Source organism: Brassica napus, chromosome A6 (genome assembly GCF_020379485.1).
Source record: "Brassica napus cultivar Da-Ae chromosome A6, Da-Ae, whole genome shotgun sequence".
NCBI lineage: Eukaryota > Viridiplantae > Streptophyta > Magnoliopsida > Brassicales > Brassicaceae > Brassica > Brassica napus.
Window position 1 is genome coordinate 2639297 of NC_063439.1, and position 17974 is coordinate 2657270.

The 17974-nt window shown below is 39.6% G+C and overlaps 6 protein-coding genes across 7 annotated transcripts; 4 read left to right on the forward strand and 2 right to left on the reverse strand.

The window, feature by feature from the left end:
• Nucleotides 1–876: 876 nt before the first annotated feature.
• Nucleotides 877–2891, forward strand: LOC111216224 (putative DNA-binding protein At1g48610). Its single transcript, XM_022720546.2, has 4 exons — nucleotides 877–1120; nucleotides 1300–1708; nucleotides 2165–2236; nucleotides 2523–2891. The coding sequence occupies exons 2-4, from the start codon at nucleotides 1307–1309 to the stop codon at nucleotides 2607–2609; spliced, it is 561 nt and encodes a 186-aa protein (XP_022576267.2). The 5' UTR covers nucleotides 877–1120; nucleotides 1300–1306; the 3' UTR covers nucleotides 2610–2891.
• A 628-nt stretch (nucleotides 2892–3519) lies between these two features.
• Nucleotides 3520–6266, forward strand: LOC125610142 (pentatricopeptide repeat-containing protein At4g02750). Its single transcript, XM_048782003.1, has one exon. It carries the CDS (start codon nucleotides 3772–3774, stop codon nucleotides 6100–6102), a length of 2331 nt encoding a protein of 776 aa, XP_048637960.1. The 5' UTR covers nucleotides 3520–3771; the 3' UTR covers nucleotides 6103–6266.
• Nucleotides 6267–6826: 560 nt separating this feature from the next.
• LOC125610143 (agamous-like MADS-box protein AGL53) lies at nucleotides 6827–8155 on the forward strand. Its single transcript, XM_048782004.1, has one exon. It carries the CDS (start codon nucleotides 6827–6829, stop codon nucleotides 7619–7621), a length of 795 nt encoding a protein of 264 aa, XP_048637961.1. The 3' UTR covers nucleotides 7622–8155.
• On the reverse strand, nucleotides 7903–11412 carry LOC111216226 (phosphomethylethanolamine N-methyltransferase). Its single transcript, XM_022720548.2, has 12 exons — nucleotides 11281–11412; nucleotides 10846–10961; nucleotides 10359–10496; nucleotides 10144–10281; nucleotides 9911–10054; nucleotides 9401–9511; nucleotides 9174–9315; nucleotides 8808–9088; nucleotides 8576–8737; nucleotides 8437–8490; nucleotides 8271–8345; nucleotides 7903–8155 (listed from the first exon to the last, which is right to left on the reverse strand). The coding sequence occupies exons 1-12, from the start codon at nucleotides 11294–11296 to the stop codon at nucleotides 8063–8065; spliced, it is 1470 nt and encodes a 489-aa protein (XP_022576269.2). The 5' UTR covers nucleotides 11297–11412; the 3' UTR covers nucleotides 7903–8062.
• Nucleotides 11413–12166: 754 nt separating this feature from the next.
• Nucleotides 12167–14733, forward strand: LOC106406483. Its single transcript, XM_048782007.1, is given in 7 exon segments — nucleotides 12167–12653; nucleotides 13001–13086; nucleotides 13402–13464; nucleotides 13568–13669; nucleotides 13790–13855; nucleotides 13946–14060; nucleotides 14063–14733. Coding segments are annotated over 7 exon segments (1362 nt in total). The 5' UTR covers nucleotides 12167–12241; the 3' UTR covers nucleotides 14581–14733.
• Nucleotides 14699–17944, reverse strand: LOC106406482 (outer envelope protein 64, chloroplastic). 2 transcript variants are annotated; one of them, XM_048782006.1, is made up of 13 exons: nucleotides 17579–17944; nucleotides 17225–17377; nucleotides 17023–17147; nucleotides 16814–16939; nucleotides 16546–16728; nucleotides 16308–16455; nucleotides 16067–16235; nucleotides 15850–15984; nucleotides 15564–15761; nucleotides 15343–15470; nucleotides 15226–15277; nucleotides 15072–15141; nucleotides 14699–14976 (listed from the first exon to the last, which is right to left on the reverse strand). In XM_048782006.1, the coding sequence occupies exons 1-13, from the start codon at nucleotides 17803–17805 to the stop codon at nucleotides 14891–14893; spliced, it is 1800 nt and encodes a 599-aa protein (XP_048637963.1). In that variant the 5' UTR covers nucleotides 17806–17944; the 3' UTR covers nucleotides 14699–14890. The 2 variants fall into 2 exon arrangements, with proteins under 2 accessions (XP_048637963.1, XP_048637962.1); XM_048782005.1 differs by having other exon boundaries at nucleotides 15558–15761; nucleotides 17579–17941.
• Nucleotides 17945–17974: the final 30 nt, after the last annotated feature.

Consider the following 17974-nt stretch of genomic DNA (forward strand, 5'->3'; position numbering starts at 1 on the left):
TATCAACATTTATAATGAAATGGATTTTCCAATTGAGAATTTTTGTGAACCACTCTAGATACTTTTTGACACACTTATTATATCATATGACTGATAGTTTTTTTACAATTTAGACTTCTAATTATATAATTTAACTATATAAAGATGTTGATATTAAATTATCTGACCTATGACAAAAAAAAAAATTATCTGACCTAACGGTGCTCTAAAGACCGCCGAATTCAGTAATTAATCGTTCTCATAAGGCTATGTAGTTTTTATGACCACTTCTACCTGTGTGATGGTTTCTCCAGTGATAAGCCATTAAATTAACGTTGCATACGTCAGAAGCTTTGTTTAATGTTGGTAATTATTGCCAAAAAAAACTAGGTAGGAGTTCGAATGGTTTGTATTCACTCAAACCTATTAAAGTTTTTTATTTATTTTTGGTCTAAAACCCTTTAAAGTTTTAACCACTTTTTCCTCCCAATTTGAATTTGAAAAAAAGTAGAGAAGTATTTTGTTTTAGTAACCCTTTAAGAAATTTGTCCCAAAGAAATAACCTTTTCATAGAAAAGGTTAAGAAACCACAAAACTATCTTAGTACTAAACCATTTACAATTTACTTCGTTTTTCATTAACTTTTTATAAAAATATAAAATATAAAAAAACATATGCTTACAATATATATTAATACTATTATTTTCATCTAAATATATAGCAAAAATAGCAATTTTATTTTTAATAAGTTCGAGAAATTATAATTTTGGTGATTTTAAAATATTATAGAACCAAAAGTTAAAAATAAAAATAGAGAAATATTTGAATATAATCATGTAGATTTAAATTTAACTCATGTAAAATTAATGCCGATATACAAAAGGACTGGAGGGTGGACCCCAATCGTTTTGACGCAACGGATTCTGAACCTCTACGGCCGTTTGTTTTATTCTCTCTCTCTCTCTCTCTTCAAAAGCAGTCTAGCCAGAGAGAGCCATGGTCACCATCTTGTAACCGCGTAACCATCTCTTCTTATCTTTCTTTCTCTTTTTCAGCCAACCTTCTCTCGTTCTCGTTCTCGTTCTCGTCGCAGCTTCTCTATCTTCGTCCTCCAGCTCCTCATCTCCTAAGCTGAACTAAGGTACGTGCATTGCAAACCCTAGCTTCTCAGTTCGTTAACTATGAGATTCTTGGTTTAGAGACATTGAACTTTCTTCTTCGAGGCTTTAACGGAACCGAGCTTGTAATTTGTTTTTAACGTTGACGTCCGTTATCTAGGGTTTCTAGATTCCGTTATCTCACGCGCTTTTTTGAATCTAGATCCCTCATGGCGACTCCCGGATCTGATGCGGCTGACAACAACCCTCCTCCTCCTGCTCCCGCCGACGCCTCACCCGCGGCCAACGATTCCCAGAAACGCGGCCGTGGTCGTCCGCCGAAGTCCAAGTCCGACGGCGCCGTTTCAGCTCAGCCGGCTAGGAAGCCAAGCGGTCGCCCGAGAAGAAACGCGGCGGTTGTTCCGGCTGCGGCGGTTGTGAAGAGCGGCCGTGGTAGGCCGAAGAGGTCGAGCACTGTGGCTGCGACGGAGTCTCAGGTGACTCCTGGATCGAGAAAGCGTGGGAGGCCAAAGAAGGATGACGTGGCGGCGGCGGCTCCAGCTAAGAAGCGTGGACGGAAACCTAAAACTGAGCAAGTGGCTAAGCAGAGGACTTCGAACAGGACAAGGAAGGTATAATATCTATCTTTACTACTGATAAAATTTTTAAAAAATTATTTATATTCATTAGAGTAATTTGCTATTTGGACCTGGTCTATAATATGGTATGTGTGTATAAATGTGGTTATCTTTATGTCGAATATTTGTAGATTTTGTGTAAAATTTGTTGTATAATGTGAAAAAATGTAACTGGTTGATCTATTTGGTAAGTCGTTATCATCTATCATTCATATAACACATAACCATATGCGTATACAACTAACTGTGTATCTTTATCTGAAATATTTGTGGATTCTCTGTGAATTTTGTTTGTTGTAAAATGTGAAAATGCAAGTGGTCGGTCCATTTGGTAAATCGTTTATCATCTATTAAATGAGTCAATATATATACAAGTTTATAGTTCATGAAACCCATGCTTATGCAAAAATGTGTATACTTATGTCAAACTTTGTTTTTCCATGGATGAAGGCAACAACAGAAGCTAACACTGGGCATGGAGCTGCAGACCCGAGAGAGTTCAAGAAAAAAGCCGCACTCTTGGTATGTTATAACTACTCCCACTTGGCTTTTATAGTGATGTTGGTTTACGTTTCTGTATTCATTTTGTATCAGCTTGGTTTAGACATTATATGTTGTGTGGGATCTCAAAAGGATACTAAGAACTAATACTTCGACATGGATGTAGTTTAATGTAGTTTCGCTTTGAGTGGGATCATTTGATTAGTTACAGTCTCATTGATTGTTTTACTAAATAGTAAACAAATAAACATATTACCTAGACAATCTCATGATTATTTTGTTTCTTTTGAATGACAAATGGTTGCAGCAAAAGAAAGTGAAGCAAGCTGCGGATAAGTTGAAGGTAGCAGTTTCAGCAATCGAGGAGGTCCAAAAGATAGCGGATGCAATGTAGAAGACTCATCAACAAGGGATAGTGGAGAAGACTGTTATGTTTGTCTGTTTTAGGGAAAACATTTGTTTGCAGAAATTAAAGACTAATTGGTTGGTTGAAGTTTGATGTTTCAATTTAGAGGTTTGTTTGTACGTTCGTTGTAGGATTGGTACCAGGAAGAGAGAAAACAGCTAGTGTTAATGGTTCGTAAGCTTTGATGATATATCTGGTGTAGCTGTGACTTTGGGATGCTTTAACTCTTTTGCGTTGAACTCTTTATGAATTAAATTGCTTTATGGTGAATCTCGTCTCTACAATGAGCTTCTGCTTATTAAAGACGTAAAAGATGAGTAATTTTTTTCATAATCTTGTTAGGAATATCTCAAATTTGGGATCCGTTTAGTATGAGTTTGTGTAGATAAAAAGAATCTTTTTATTTTGTCATCATTAGATTGATTTTCATTTCTATTTTTGAGGCCATTACAAAGACCAGAATAATTACAAGTCAAGACCATAGCCGAAAAACAAATTCAACTCAACATGAACCGATCCGGAGATTTAAAGCACAAATCTACCACCAAACCAGGCCGTTAGTGGTTCACGCAATGATGCCGTTGTTCGAACCGCAGATATGAAGAATGCCATCTTCAAACCCGTCTTCAGATCCGACAGTTCGTGACCGTGTACACCCCTTGAACCAAAATCTCATATAGAGAGAACGGACTGCGTAGAAACTAACTCTCCAGAAATACACCTGCAAGAAAAGAAGCAAAACCGAATGCCCAACTGCTGCACATAGACTAGATAACAGCCAAACCACCATAGGAGAACAAGACAAAAACCCACAACTTATTTGGGTAGAGCGAGTGAGATTGCTACAATGCATTCAGTAAAAAACTTATTCGTGTTGCTCCAATGCATTCAGTAAACAAACATGCGTTGTAGCAACACGAGTCCACAACTTTTACTTTGCTTGAATCTGGCAAAAAGCTGAAGAGATTCATAAATCCCTTAGCTACAGCATCAGAGATTGAGATATACTCTCATTTATAGCTGCAACTTCTTAAATAAAAAAACTTGCAATAGATCATCTCCGGTTGTAATAAAAGATTTTCACTTTTTATTTATTTATTCAGGATTAGTAAATTACACAAGTTAACCCATTTGCTCGCTCAAATACCAGATGCGATGCGCGGGAACAAAACGATTAGAAGAGCTCTGTGCTCACAATCAACATTCATCCTTCAATGGACTCAAACCCAGATTCAACGCCAAAAAGGAATCAACTTTTCACTCTTCAGCGAAGAGAACTCAAACCCAACTCCAGAAACCGCAGAGCAAATCAGGAGACGAGGATATAAAACAATGGAACGTAGCTATAAGCAGCTACATGCGCAACGGACGCTGCAACGAAGCCCTCCGCGTCTTCGAGCGCATGCCCAGGTGGAGCTCTGTATCTTACAACGCAATGATCTCGGGCTACTTGCGAAACGGCGAGTTCGAAACCGCCCGGAAGATGTTCGACGAAATGCCTGAGAGAGATTTAGTTTCGTGGAACGTGATGATCAAAGGGTATGTGAGGAACAGGAGCCTCGGGAAAGCGAGGGAGCTGTTCGAGAGGATGTCGGAGAGAGATGTTTGTTCGTGGAACACGATGTTGTCTGGGTACGCTCAGAACGGGTGTGTTGATGAGGCGAGGAGGGTTTTTGATCGGATGCCTGAGAGGAACGAAGTGTCGTGGAACGCTTTGCTCTCTGCTTATGTTCAGAACGGGAGGATGGAGGAAGCTTGTGCGTTGTTTGAGTCGAGAGAGAGTTGGGCTTTGGTTTCTTGGAACTGTTTGCTTGGTGGGTTTGTTAAGAAGAAGAAGATTGTTGAGGCAAGGAAGTTTTTTGATGGGATGAGTGTGAGAGATGTGGTTTCGTGGAATACTATCATTACTGGTTATGCACAGAGCGGGAAGATTGATGAGGCGAGGAAGCTGTTTGACGAGTCTCCGGTTAAAGATGTTTTCACATGGACAGCAATGGTTTCAGGTTATGTACAAAACAAGATGGTGGAAGAGGCGAGGGAGTTGTTTGACAAGATGCCTGAGAGGAACGAAGTTTCATGGAACGCTATGCTTGCGGGATATGTGCAGGGTGAGAGGATGGATATGGCAAAGGAACTGTTCGATGTTATGCCTTTTCGTAATGTTAGTACATGGAACACGATGATAACTGGATATGCTCAGTGCGGGGATGTTTCCGAAGCTAAGAGCCTTTTCGACAAAATTCCTAAGAGAGATCCTGTCTCTTGGGCTGCTATGATTGCAGGGTACTCGCAAAGCGGACACGGACATGAAGCTTTGCGGTTGTTTGTACAAATGGAGAGGGAAGGCGGGAGGTTGAACCGGTCTTCGTTCTCGTCTGCTCTAAGCACGTGTGCAGACGTTGTCGCTCTTGAGCTCGGGAAGCAGCTGCACGGGAGATTGGTTAAAGGTGGGTATGAGAGTGGGTGCTTTGTTGGGAACGCGCTTTTGTTAATGTATTGCAAGTGTGGAAGCATAGGTGACGCCAGTGACTTGTTTGAGGAGATGACTGGGAGGGACATTGTCTCTTGGAACACGATGATTTCAGGTTATTCAAGGCATGGGTTCGGAGAAGAGGCTTTAAGGCTCTTTGAGTCGATGAAGAGAGAAGGACTGAACCCAGATGATGCTACTATGGTTGCGGTACTATCTGCGTGCAGTCACACAGGACTTGTAGACAAAGGCAAGGAACATTTCTACACGATGACTCAAGAGTATGGTGTAACACCAAACTCACAGCACTACGCTTGTATGGTGGATCTTCTTGGTCGAGCTGGGCTTTTAAAAGAAGCTCACAGTCTAATGAAAGCAATGCCCTTTGAGCCAGACGGTGCAATATGGGGAACTTTACTTGGTGCAAGCAGAGTCCATGGAAACACAGAGCTAGCTGAGATAGCTGCAGATAAGATTTTTGCAATGGAGCCTGAAAACTCCGGAATGTACGTTCTTCTCTCCAATCTATACGCTTCTTTAGGTCGATGGGGAGATGTAAGTAAGCTGCGAGTGAGGATGCGTGACAAAGGAGTCAAGAAAGTAACAGGGTACAGTTGGATTGAGATACAGAACAAGACGCATACATTCTCGGTTGGGGATGAGTTCCACGCCGAGAAAGACGAGATCTATGCGTTTATGGAGGATCTTGATTTGAGGATGAAGAAAGCAGGGTATGTTTCGAAGACGAGCGTGGTTCTTCATGATGTAGAGGAAGAAGAGAAGGAGCGTATGGTTAGGTACCATAGCGAGAGATTGGCTGTAGCGTATGGGATAATGCGTGTGCCGCAAGGGAAACCGATACGTGTGATAAAGAACCTGCGTGTGTGTGAGGATTGTCATAGTGCCATCAAGTGTATGGCGAAAATCACAGGGAGGGTGATTATACTGAGGGATAATAATAGGTTTCACCATTTTAAGGATGGTTCATGCTCTTGTGGAGACTACTGGTGAAGTTGATGATGATTCCATTTCATATGGCCAGTGACCAAACAAGATTTTAGTAACTGAGATCAGATATTTATAAGGGAAATGACTGGTCTTTTGTTGTGCATGGTGTGTCAAATAGACACTTACATTTGTTTTAAAATATCTAATGAAAAATACTGTTTTTCATATATAATTTATATTCATATTTATTTAATTCACCTAATATATGATATATATAATAATTTTATTAAAATTGAATATAATTATAAACATAAAAATATATAATAAATGACCCATTCAAATAATTTTCTATATCCGCTATTGTGTTGTGCCACTCTCTCTTACAGAGAAGAGCATATTATAGTTGGCAATGAGTATGCTTACCTTTGATTCAGTAACCTTTTGTAGTAAGTTTGGCTCTCGTCTCTGAATCTGATATGTTGTCAAGTGTGATTTCGTATGGGTTTTGAAAATAAAAGAAAATTTAATTAATTAACAAAAATGTATTTACAACACACGCACACACGGTAAAAATCCCAACGGCTACAATAAAAATGGAAATTATCCTGTTAAAAAAAAAAATGGAAATTATCCGAGTGAGAAAAAAGGGAAACTAATACATCAAAAAAGGAAATTATAAACGATACCCAAAATAAATCTATAAATAAACACAACCCTAAACCTTGATCAAGCTTAATCACTAACAATTCTTTTCTCACTCTGCGTAAACTGAAGCTTTGTTTTTGCCATGAATTCTCTTTCTTCTTCTGCTTCTAGTTCGACAAGGATGAAGAACAACAACAAGCTCTCTGTCAGAAACCAAACCCGTTTCAAGAAATCGTTCTTGTTGTTAAGAGAGAAGACCATTCTCAAAAAAGCGTTAGAGCTTTCCATTCTCTGCGACAACGATATTTGTGTGATACATTACGACCGTGAAGGAAACCTCGTCAACACTTACCCTGAAGATCAGTGCCAAGTCAAAGACATTCTCGAGAGGTATAACAATTTGAGCGACACAGAAAAAATCAAGAAAAACACAAATCTTTCACAGTTCTATAACAAGAAACTCGTTGACGAGAAGAGGAGATCTCTTACGGACGCAGAGGAACGCAAAAGGTTCACAAAGAAAGTTGGTGAGTTCAAGGGTTCCTTGGAACATAAGTTACAGATAGTAAAAGATAGGGTTCGTGACCTTCTTTATTCCCAGAGCACTTGTCTTGATGTTATGTCTGAACAAAATCACAACGTTCCGGCGTCTTCTTCTGGCTTTGTCTTCCCAAACGAGTTATCTGATCCACGGATGAATTTTACTCCGCACGATCTTGATCAACAACAATCATTCACGAGTCTTCTCATGAGTGGTGATCATGTGTCAGCAAATACCGATCAATACCTCCTGAGCCCTGCTTCTTGCGCAACTGATTCGTCCAATCACGAGAGCAAATTCTCAGTCTTTGTGTTTAACCATGAAACGGCTACGTTTACTCAACTTCCCAACTCTGCTTCTTCAAGCTTCGACCAAGGGTTGATTGGTACTTACTGATACAAATAATCCAAAGCCACATCTCTCATCTGCTTCATGATATGATCATAGTCAAATGTGTATTCGTTTTTATTTCCACTTCTTTGTAAATGTTATGACAATACTACGGTTCTTTATTCCTATATACTTTCTTATGTCTTCATGTGCAACAGTCTTACTTTTAGAGATTACAAATGAAACTATTTTTTTCACTTTTAGTTAACAAATGCAGAAATTAATCTTTACTTGATCATGTGGAGTAGAAACTTTACACACGTCCTTGCATGCGTCCTTGTATGGAAGATTCAATGCAAGTAGATTAAAAAACATAAACAACACATGAGTTTTTTTGTTACAATTTACGGTTCCATGATAGTAAAAACAAGCAAGTGTTTGTCCTCCAAGCCAAGGAACACTTTTTTATTGAAGGGAAAATAAGTTTTTATCTTTTTGGGGACTTTTCTACTTCTTGTTGGCGATGAACAATCCCCATTTCTGCTCGTCAGACCTTTCAAGCTTTGCTTTCCATCCTCCTACAATGTCATTGTAATCTTCCTGCAATACAAAAATACATTTTTTTTTATCAAAATTTTGTGACGATGAGAAAGTGACATCATCAAATATTTGATCTTGTTATTAAATGTTTCTATTCAATGAGAAATGTTTTTACTTCTGAGAAGTCGCTGATGAATTCTTCCTTTTCTTTCTCCACTTTCTCTAACTCACGCCTCAAGACTTGTACAAACTGAGAAAATATAAAATGGTTTACGTTATAATCAGCAGACATTATTATACAAAGCAATGTACAATTTATACATGTATAGTTTGAGGGTCACCTGATCAGTACGGTCCTCTGCGATCACATCCTCAAAGCCTGCGTCTTTCAGCATCTACAGGAAAGAAGGTTTCATGATTTATAATACTCTCGAAAAACATTTTTAAAGAAAATGATGAAAGTTTTATATGAAAACAAACCTGTCCATAAGCTTGAACATCATGGAGATCATATCCTCTTTGTTTGATGTACTCTGCGAATGTAGGAGATGGAGTTTCAGCACTCTTGCAATAGTCTGTGATGAGAACTCTTCCACCTGGTTTAAGCCACTTGAAGAATGACTTAAACAGAGCCGGCTTGTCCTGAAAATAATAAAAAAAAAGATGATTACTACCAAAAGGGATAATGCATCTTCAAGAGTGGTTTGCTTACTTGGATGTGCAGAATAGTGTCACGGCTGTAAATGACGTCGAAAGAGTTATCAGGATATGTCTTCGTGGTGCAATCAGCGACTTCAAACTCGACTGAGCAGTTGAGTCCAATAGCACGCTCCAGCGCGAAAGAGATCATGTTGACTGATAGATCAATACCAACAACATGAACATCGAAAGTCTCAGCCATGTAGAAGTCACCTCCACCGATACCACAACCAACATCTAGGACTTTCTGTCCTGGTTTCAGCTCCATCTTCGCCACAAACTCTTTAGTTGTCTCTGTTTAAGTACAACAACCACTTAGAGACAAGAACCAGGCAAGTACTAACATAATGAAAATAAAGAGTTAGAAATGGAGTTTTACCAAAACCACCAGTGCTGACATAACCTTGCCCAAAGACACGCTCGTAGCGCAAGATCCCGTTGGACTTGTACTGAACATTGTCCAAGAAACGCTGGAAGTCCTTGTCATTCTCCACGCTCACTTTTTGCCAAATCCAGCATATCTGCCATCACATGGATGATAATGTTTTACCTCTTGGGGGATGAATAAGAAAAGTAGACCAACTGACAGAGAAACTACTTTGTTACCTGATTTTGATTCTTCTTGTTCTTCACATACGCTCCAATGCATTTGCAACCAACCATAGTGAGCTCAAATGATTTTCCAGAAGCATCACGTGCCTGGCACTCCTGGAAAACCTGCATTGCACCCATACGTTTTCAAGATTTTTGGCACATTCTAAAATAATAAGCTCAACACATTAGATTTGAGAGAATGGAACCAAGTGACATCAAGTCTATGAACTGATTATATATATATACACACACACACACACACACACACTCTTAAAGCCTTATCAAACTTAAATATACAGCATAATATTTTAGACAGCCTCCATGTCACTGTTCTCACAGCTGTGCATAACATAAACGTTTAGATCTCAATCATATACAAGATGGTATTAATCCAATTGGTTCAGTCTTTTATAGAAGCCCACTAAAACTTCTATAAATAACTCACATGCCATAGCACAAAACAAAGAACCTAAACGTTTACTTTCCTAAAGTTAAAGCCAAGTAAAAAAAAAGAGACCGAACCTTTGTATAGAATCTTGGTTCACGGTAGTGGGTGGGGTTAGATTTACGCTTGCTGTCTCCAGATTGATGGAAGCAAGATTCTCTGAAGAAAATGTATCCTCCTGGCTTTACCCATCCTAGCATTCTTTCTGCCAGAAGTTCCACCTGAATCCCATCTAAATCATTTAGACTTTCTTCTCTTCTAACAGTTAAAAAAAAAAGAAACAGGTAATGAGAAAGGGATATCATATCACCTCTTTATCAGAGAGATACATGAGCAACCAATTTGAGAAAATCAAGTCGACGGATCCATCTTCGATTTTCAGGTCTGGAGATGTCACATCAGCGCACATAAACTTGACGTTCTTGTAATGCCCATTCACACTTTCATTCTACAACAGCATCACCAAAGAAACGTTACTTTAAAACATAGCAAGAGCTACCAAATCAAAGTAGTAAGAAAACAAACCTTCTTAATGGCGCTTTCGATGAAGTCCAGGGCGATGACTTCACCAGCCTTTTGAGCCAGTTCACCAGTGAAACGACCGATGCCAGCTCCAAGTTCCAGCACCTTTTTCCCTTCATATGGTGGGATTAAAGAGAGTACCTAAATAGCAAAGAAACACATCACTCAAGCTTCTGTTTATAAATACTCCAATAAACGAACTAACTTGTTTGACAATAAAACAAAAAAAAAAGGCGACAACGTTTTAAAAAGATGATCAAGAACAGTAAGTTACATGTTCCTGAGGTCTAAAAAAACTACTACACTGTCTGAAAATAAAACAGAAAAATCATATATCAGTTGAAAAAGCCAACAACCTTAAAAAAAAAGGTGATCAAGAACTGTAAGTCACATGTTCCTATGCTCAATTCATTAAAAACTCAAAGAGAAACCAATCACAATCCCACAATTCATTAGAGTTCACAATCCAATAAGAAATAGATGAACAAACCTCAGGACGTTCTTCTTTGTCAAGATCAGAAGCTTTGGAGTCAAGCATCATAGCCTCAACAGTCAAATCACTTGAGTGCTCCATCCAATAACTCTTTTGGATGTCTCTCTCTGCCTCTGTTCCAATTATATACACACAAATAAAGATTCCCTCCAACTTTCGTGATAACGAAGAGACACCTACTTAGTGTAAGTAATGCTTTTTATTTAACTTTTAAAAAATAACAATTTACAAACGTGATTAATTTCCTGAAGAGGGGCCAAGAAAAAAAATATAATTTCGAAAGTGTTATGATCCGTTTTATTAATTTCGAAAAGGAAAAAGACAAAACAACAACAACAACAACAACAAAAGCAAAAAGATTCCATGTCAGTGACTCATGAAAATGACGATTTACATATAAAAAAAGGAGAGTTTGTTTTTTTTTGAAATTACTGTAAGGTGTCGCCATCGATTAGTTAGTTTAGGTTGTTAGGTCGTCGGAGAAATGTAATGTGGGGTGAGATTCAATGGCCTTCAACAGCGAGTCTTGATCTAGAGAAGCTCCTTGATCTACGGTTGTTTGATTTTCCTCTCTGATGCATCGATCAGTTTTGAACTCAGACGATGAATATTTCCCTCCGATTTCTCCGCTTAGCTTCATTCTCTGCCTCACAAGGTTACCGTGGAGCGTTTTCATAGAGAGAGTGAGAGAAAAGTATGGGCTTGAGCATTGGGCCTTGGGCTTTGTTATATTAGATAGTCAATATTAAACTCTAATTAGGCCATAATAAATCAAAACTATAGTTAAAAAAGTGAATTTAACCATTAGTAATAACCTTTAGTAGTAATAACTCAACAACTCCAACAAGTCTAGATATCTTTTCGGTACCGAGAATTTACGCGATGATCTCTTCTAGAAAAAAAAACATTATCGAGTCAGAATTATCCAAGATTTTAATCTCTGGATAATCTGATATATTTGGAAGGTCTAAAATGACAAACTCTTTAGAGGAATAGATAAAAATTCATCGGAGTTAATTCGCTATGCATAGAGTTAATGTAAGTCTGGTTTAATGTAAACGAGATGGTGCTACCAATTCTACAATATCACAGTATTGAGGAATCCAAATTTTAAGTTTGGGTAACATCTGCATGTTCGATATGGACAACTTTGAGAAAGTTAAACTTATGGAGATACGAAAAAATTATATTTCGAAGCGAGTCAAATAGATTAATTTGTAGTCGCGGGTCTTTTTACCTTTTTGAAAATGATTCGTTTTAAAAGGAAAACTGAGCCGGCCCATTTATTAGGCCCAATATATAATGACACAAATACCCTCACGAACGAAAGTTCGAATCCCACACAGAAAAAAAACGTTTTCACGCACTGAGACGCCTCTCTCTCACCATTCATATGAATCCTCAAGAAGAAGAAGTAGAGCAATGGGAAGCTCTTGACCTTGGCGACTCTGAGCTCCCTTCTTTCCTCCGCCCTTGCAAACGCAAATCTCCATCAAGGCCTCCTCTGCAACCAACGACCCCACGGCTTAATCCCAACCATCAGACTCTTGGCCGCTGCTCCTCCTCGCTGAGAGATCGTTTTCTTGAAGACAGTTATTCTCGTTCTTTGATTCCAGGACCTGCTGGGACTGTTCAAGTGGCAATCCGGAGAAAGATGAACAAGGATCCGAGATCGTTTGATGAGCAGGGAGAACCGATTCCAACTCAAGAGTTCATTTGTAAGGCTGCCGAAGAGCCTGATTGGGATGACAAGGATTTCTCTGAGGACCCTTGGGTCTCTGCTGTTGATTACATACGGCGTGAAGGTTGATCCCTTTCTCTTGAATTTAGGGCTGTTCGTTTGGTTGCCGCAGGTACAGGCGGCAGCGGCAGCACCAACATTCTGCGTCAACTCTTGTTCGTTTCGTTGATGCACGAAGCTGCGTCTGACGCCGCGTCCGAACGCCGCGTCTAGCGGCTGACGCCGATAAAACCTGTGGTCGCGTCAGCGGCAGCGTCTGCGAAACGAACAACAATTGTTGTCATTGACGCTGCCGCCGACGCTGACGCTGCCGCTGACGCCGAAACCTGCGGTAACCAAACGAACAGGGCTTTTGTCACTTGCTTGTTAGTTTCTTGTTCTTAAATTCTCGTTTTATAATTTTCTTGGCAGGTTTGCTGAGCAATGGTGGGAAAGCTATTGGGACACCGTTGAGCGAGATTAAGAGCGTATGTTGCAGTTGGGGTAAGGTCGACCAGGTATGAGCAGCAACCAACTCAAAACTTAGCAGTCACCATACACTTAGTTTCTGGTTAAAGTATATTTGAATTACGCATCTTATATTAGTCTAGTGCTGTGTGGTTGGCTTTGTCTCTGTGCTTGTCGAGAGCAAGGCGGAGTATTCTGGAATAATGTATTCTCCCAATGTTACTATTTTAAGTTATCTGAATTTTGTGGTTAAGACACAAGCTGATGACATCTTCATAATGCGTCACGTGAATGCTTATCTCTGCTACTAATAAAATGAAAATTCTGGTAGTGACTTAACTTGGTTTGTGGTTGGTCATTTATAGGTGGTGGCAATTGTCAAAACCTGCACTCCAAATGGTCTAGGTGATATCATGGTGACTCTTAAGGTAAAATAAAATCATACCTGAAACTCGTAATAACATTAACAGTTTCCAGTTTTTGTTTTTGTCACAGCACCATGTATCTCAAATTTCTTTGTATTGCTTGTAGGATCCCACTGGAACAATCGATGCCAGCGTGCACAGGAAAGTGATATCTGAGAGTGAGTTTGGAAGAGATATACGAGTTGGTGCAGTGGTGATACTTAACAAGGTTTGTTGTTTTTCTTCAAGGGGATAAAACGATTCACATGGTTTTGAAGTCGGCTACTTAGTTTCTCAGTTACTCTCGGTAAGCCAATGGAGATGGACTGAGCTTATAGTGTTTTTGCAGGTTGCAGTCTGTGCACCTTCACGGTCCTCACGCTATCTTAACATAACACTGAAGAACATCTCCAAGGTAGGTTTTTTTATGATATCAAGTTCCATACTACTATACACATTAGAATCAATGAAGATTTTAATTAAGAAACGAGAGTTTCATTTACAGGTTATCACAAAGGATACACCTGTTTTACCTAAGGAGAGCCATTTCGAAACAAGTGCCAAGAATCCTGTTCCAGTGAATGGTAGGAGATGGAATTTTCTTTCACAGTCTGATAAAAAAACTCAAACCTTGACTTGGTCTATTATTATAATAATCTAACAGAAAACGAGGAAGATTTGCGAATGCGGCCCAAAGTGTTTCCTGTGGAGCAAGGAACTACTCAAGGAATCATGAACAGTCTCAGAAGAAGTGTCAGAGAAAGCAGTGAAGCAACCACTGACGTAGAAATGGAAGAAACGAATCCAACAGAGGAAAGCAACTCCTGGCTAAAAGGGGTGGCCAAGAACCAGTTTCAAGCCAGAATGGACCTGACCCACTTGGGAAAGCATGATTCAAGCAGCCAAACAGGAATTGCAGCAAGCAGGACAACCGGGACTGATACAGCCGATGACATTAGACTGGCGAAAAGGATCAGTAGAAGTCCTGAACCTCAAAGTGGTGAGCTAGAGAGCGTAAAGGGGAACTCTGATGAAGTTAGATCAGGATCTAAGGTCAACAAATCTCAGCCCATGGCGTCTTCCAGCTTGGTGCCACAGTGGACCGACGAGCAACTTGAAGAACTCTTCGATTTTGACTAAAATGGACAGATGTGTTTTGTTTTTTTGTTGATGCATGAACTGTTGTTCTACGTTGCAGATAGCAGTGAATTTCAAGTAAAAGTTGTGCTGAAATACTGAAACTATTAACAGATGTAAATATCAAAAAGAAAAAAGTTTCAACAAAATTGGATATACATCGAGTTAAGTTTAACCTTTTAATATTTCTCGAAATTAAATCACTGCCTTACTGGTGTAAATATCATTGAACAAAAAAAATCTCTTGACAGATTATAATAAACGCAAAAGAATGGTGACAACAATCTGCAACATCATATGATTTAGTAACTGGTCACTGGAGGAAGACCTTCCTGAGTCTATCTGCTGACAGAGCCGCTCTCTTGTTGTTTGGCTCCAGCACTAGCGCATAACTGAAATCTACACAGTTTAACCAAAATCCATCATTGAACGTTAGTGATGATTCCATTCTTTTGCTTTTCCTGCAGAATCAGAAAAGACTCTGCAAAGCTTACCATCTATAGCTTCCTTGAAATTGCCCAGCATTTCTCTTGCGGCTCCTCTTCGTAGATAGGCCTTGATGTTCTGACAAGGTTACAAAATACAATGATCAAGATTCAAGGCAAGTGACTTCTTCGTTACTCTGATGAAACAACGAGGAAAGTTTACCTTCTTATCTAGGGTAAGAGCTTTTGTACAATCACCTTCAGCTTGACGATAGCTGTACATATAAGGATCTTTTCAAGCCCCCATGTAGTTTTCAGCTGATAAAAAGATATATATTACCTTCCAAGTTCAAGGTATGCAGCAGCTCTGTTACTGTAATAGGTACCATTCTTGTCATTTAACTTTATAGCTTCTGAGTACATCCCAATTGCTTTCTGCCATTGTTTCTCCTTGAATGCTTGGTTTCCCTTAAATCACACGAACATACAAAAGAACCTGAGAAACACTTCCTATCCTTAAACCAAAAGATAAGCTATTGAGCAATAGATTGAAACCTTCACTTTTGCAATCTCAGCTGACTCTTCTTGGCTAATAGTATTGACTGATGATGATTTAGGATTAACGATGAGGCTGGAGTTCTCTTGCAAAGAGGCATACATTTTCTGCACCGTATCTAGCAAAAAGCGATCGCCACCATGCCTTGCAATCAAAGATACTGAGACAGGGCACTTATCATGCTTCCCAAGCGGCACGGTCACCTGAATCGTCAAATGAATACATGTAAGTCTCAGATATGGTTTAGTAGTCACATTGTTTCTAGCATATGAAAAGGATTGAGATTTTAACCTGGCAACAGCCTGATATGCTAGCAACGCAAAGTAGACTTGAAGAGCGGTTCTTATAGTCTTCAGACATAGTCTCTTTGCTACCAAGTTTTGGAGGAACAGATGGCATTGTTGGAATCACCAAAATGCCATCATCCTTGATACATAATGGTACAAAGTTAAGAAACGGTGAAAGCTAAGCTAAGAGGGCTCAACATGAAACAGCTAAAAACACACACCTTGAGAAGTGAGCCAATAGCTACCCGCATCTGGTTCCTAACTGCGTTCAGGTTCTCAATCTCTTCATCGGTCAGCTCTGGTGTCTTACATAACTGTGAGTAAACCGCAGGATCAATGGATGGATTCACTGTGTTGATCCAATCCCCATGGTTTTGAAGAAACTCATGCCTACACACAAAACCATAAACATGATTTAGTGTTCCAATTTTTAAAATCTGAAATAAAAATGGTCTTACACACCTCTGAAGAAGCTGCATTACATTCGCAAGCAGCATTGATGTAGTGAGCTTTGCATCATCACCATTGACTTTTTCTCTACAGAACTCTTTCAAGCTAGGAACTTTGGCCTCAAAATATTTCTCCAAATTCTCATGCTTAAGCGCTTGTCCTTGAACACAATAAGAAAGGGTAATCTTAATATAATCAGGAGAAATCTCAGAAGCATAGGATCATGTCAAGAAGAGAGCAGAGCGCTTACTCCCGAAAAGCTTCTCAGCTGATTTGATCACCACTTGACTTATCCGGTCCACAGGAACTTTGGAAAACTGAAGATAGTCATCAGCTAATATGATTTGTCTCGGATTCCGTTGAGCTGCAAACGGAAGTTGCAAGATTACATGGCCAACACGACGCAAGGTGTTTGGATCCCGAGCAAACCATCCTGAAGAGACACACAAATATCCATTCATCAGACAATGATAAAAGACTCTAGTCTAAGTTCATATCAAGTTTCTATGTATTCATACCAACAGCATCAAGACTAGAAGACACTGGTATGATTCCAGCGTTTGATACAATCCCTTGAGATGATCTGAATCCTAAAACGCCACAATATCCAGCAGGCACTCTTACCCCACCAACCGTGTCAATACCTGAGAACATTTCTCAAGTTAGAATCAAAACCAACCATGGAACCAGAAACTAGAAAGCAGATAAGAGTGTATTTTACACTTACCTAAAGCAAAATCTACAAGGTTGGCAGCAACTGCAACAGCAGCTCCACTACAAGAGCCACCGGGGATACGAGCAGGAGCAGCAGGATTAGTGGGTGTATCATAATGCTTAGTTTCTCCACTGATACTGAAAGAATAAAAAAAAAAGGTGATTAAAACCCAGAATCAGACCAAAACACTTGTAAGAACTCAGACAAGACAAACCTAAAGGCAAATTCACCAACTACAGTCTTCCCAACACATGTAGCTCCACCTTCAACAAGAACTGAAACCACAGGAGACGTTGAAGCAGCAGCTTCATGTGTCCTAATCCACTCTGGATGACCAAATCCAGACACATATCCTTTCACATCAAATCTGCCAGAGAAATTAAAAACAGAGAAACTTAGGAAAGATACAAACTTTTTTCCAAAATACAAAACTTTAATCTATACATTGTGATATTAATCTCAAAGACTCAAACTTTGCAAGTCTTTTCAAGTGCTTGGAACAGTTTTCATTCTGCTAATACAATTTTGAAAGTGCCCATCATACTTAAAGAGTTATCAGGTGACTTACAGGTCGGAGACGGCGAAGGAGAGAGCAGTGAGGGGATGAGGAGCTTTGGGAGGAGAAGGCTGAGGGGGAGGAAGCAGAAGAAGCTTCTCGATGAAGGCACCGAAGTCTTCACGAACTCTCTTCTTCAGCTTCTTTGTAATTAGAAGAGCTCCAGCAATGCCGAGACCAAGTAGCACCCAGAGGTTCGAAGCTCGAGATGCCAGTACATGACGACGCTTCGGCTGCATTGGATAAGAGAGAGAGAGAGAGAGAGAGAGAGAGAGAGATCTTTCTGATGGAAAATGTGGGGAATGAATGAGAAAAGAGTTTTGTGTTTTGTGTGCTGCTCTGCGTGTGTTTGCCTCGAGATAACTTCGAGGTTTCTTTGTTATGTGCAATATCTTACTTTCACGGTCT

Bases quoted from the DNA above. Each gene is read 5' to 3' on its own strand.
- LOC111216224 (XM_022720546.2), top strand. From the start codon at position 1,307: ATGGCGACTCCCGGATCTGATGCGGCTGACAACAACCCTCCTCCTCCT. The intron at 1,709-2,164 runs GTATAATATCTA...CCATGGATGAAG, and splicing joins CTTCGAACAGGACAAGGAAG to GCAACAACAGAAGCTAACAC. The intron at 2,237-2,522 runs GTATGTTATAAC...AAATGGTTGCAG, and splicing joins AGAAAAAAGCCGCACTCTTG to CAAAAGAAAGTGAAGCAAGC.
- LOC125610142 (XM_048782003.1), top strand. From the start codon at position 3,772: ATGCGATGCGCGGGAACAAAACGATTAGAAGAGCTCTGTGCTCACAAT.
- LOC125610143 (XM_048782004.1), top strand. From the start codon at position 6,827: ATGAATTCTCTTTCTTCTTCTGCTTCTAGTTCGACAAGGATGAAGAAC.
- LOC111216226 (XM_022720548.2), bottom strand. The intron at 10,497-10,845 runs GTTTGTTCATCT...TTTGCTATTTAG, and splicing joins ACAAAGAAGAACGTCCTGAG to GTACTCTCTTTAATCCCACC. The intron at 8,156-8,270 runs GTAAAAACATTT...TTTGTATTGCAG, and splicing joins TCATCAGCGACTTCTCAGAA to GAAGATTACAATGACATTGT.
- LOC106406482 (XM_048782005.1), bottom strand. From the start codon at position 17,805: ATGCAGCCGAAGCGTCGTCATGTACTGGCATCTCGAGCTTCGAACCTC. The intron at 15,471-15,557 runs GTTTCAATCTAT...GTGTGATTTAAG, and splicing joins CTGAGATTGCAAAAGTGAAG to GGAAACCAAGCATTCAAGGA. The intron at 15,142-15,225 runs GTAAACTTTCCT...TAACCTTGTCAG, and splicing joins CTCTTACCCTAGATAAGAAG to AACATCAAGGCCTATCTACG.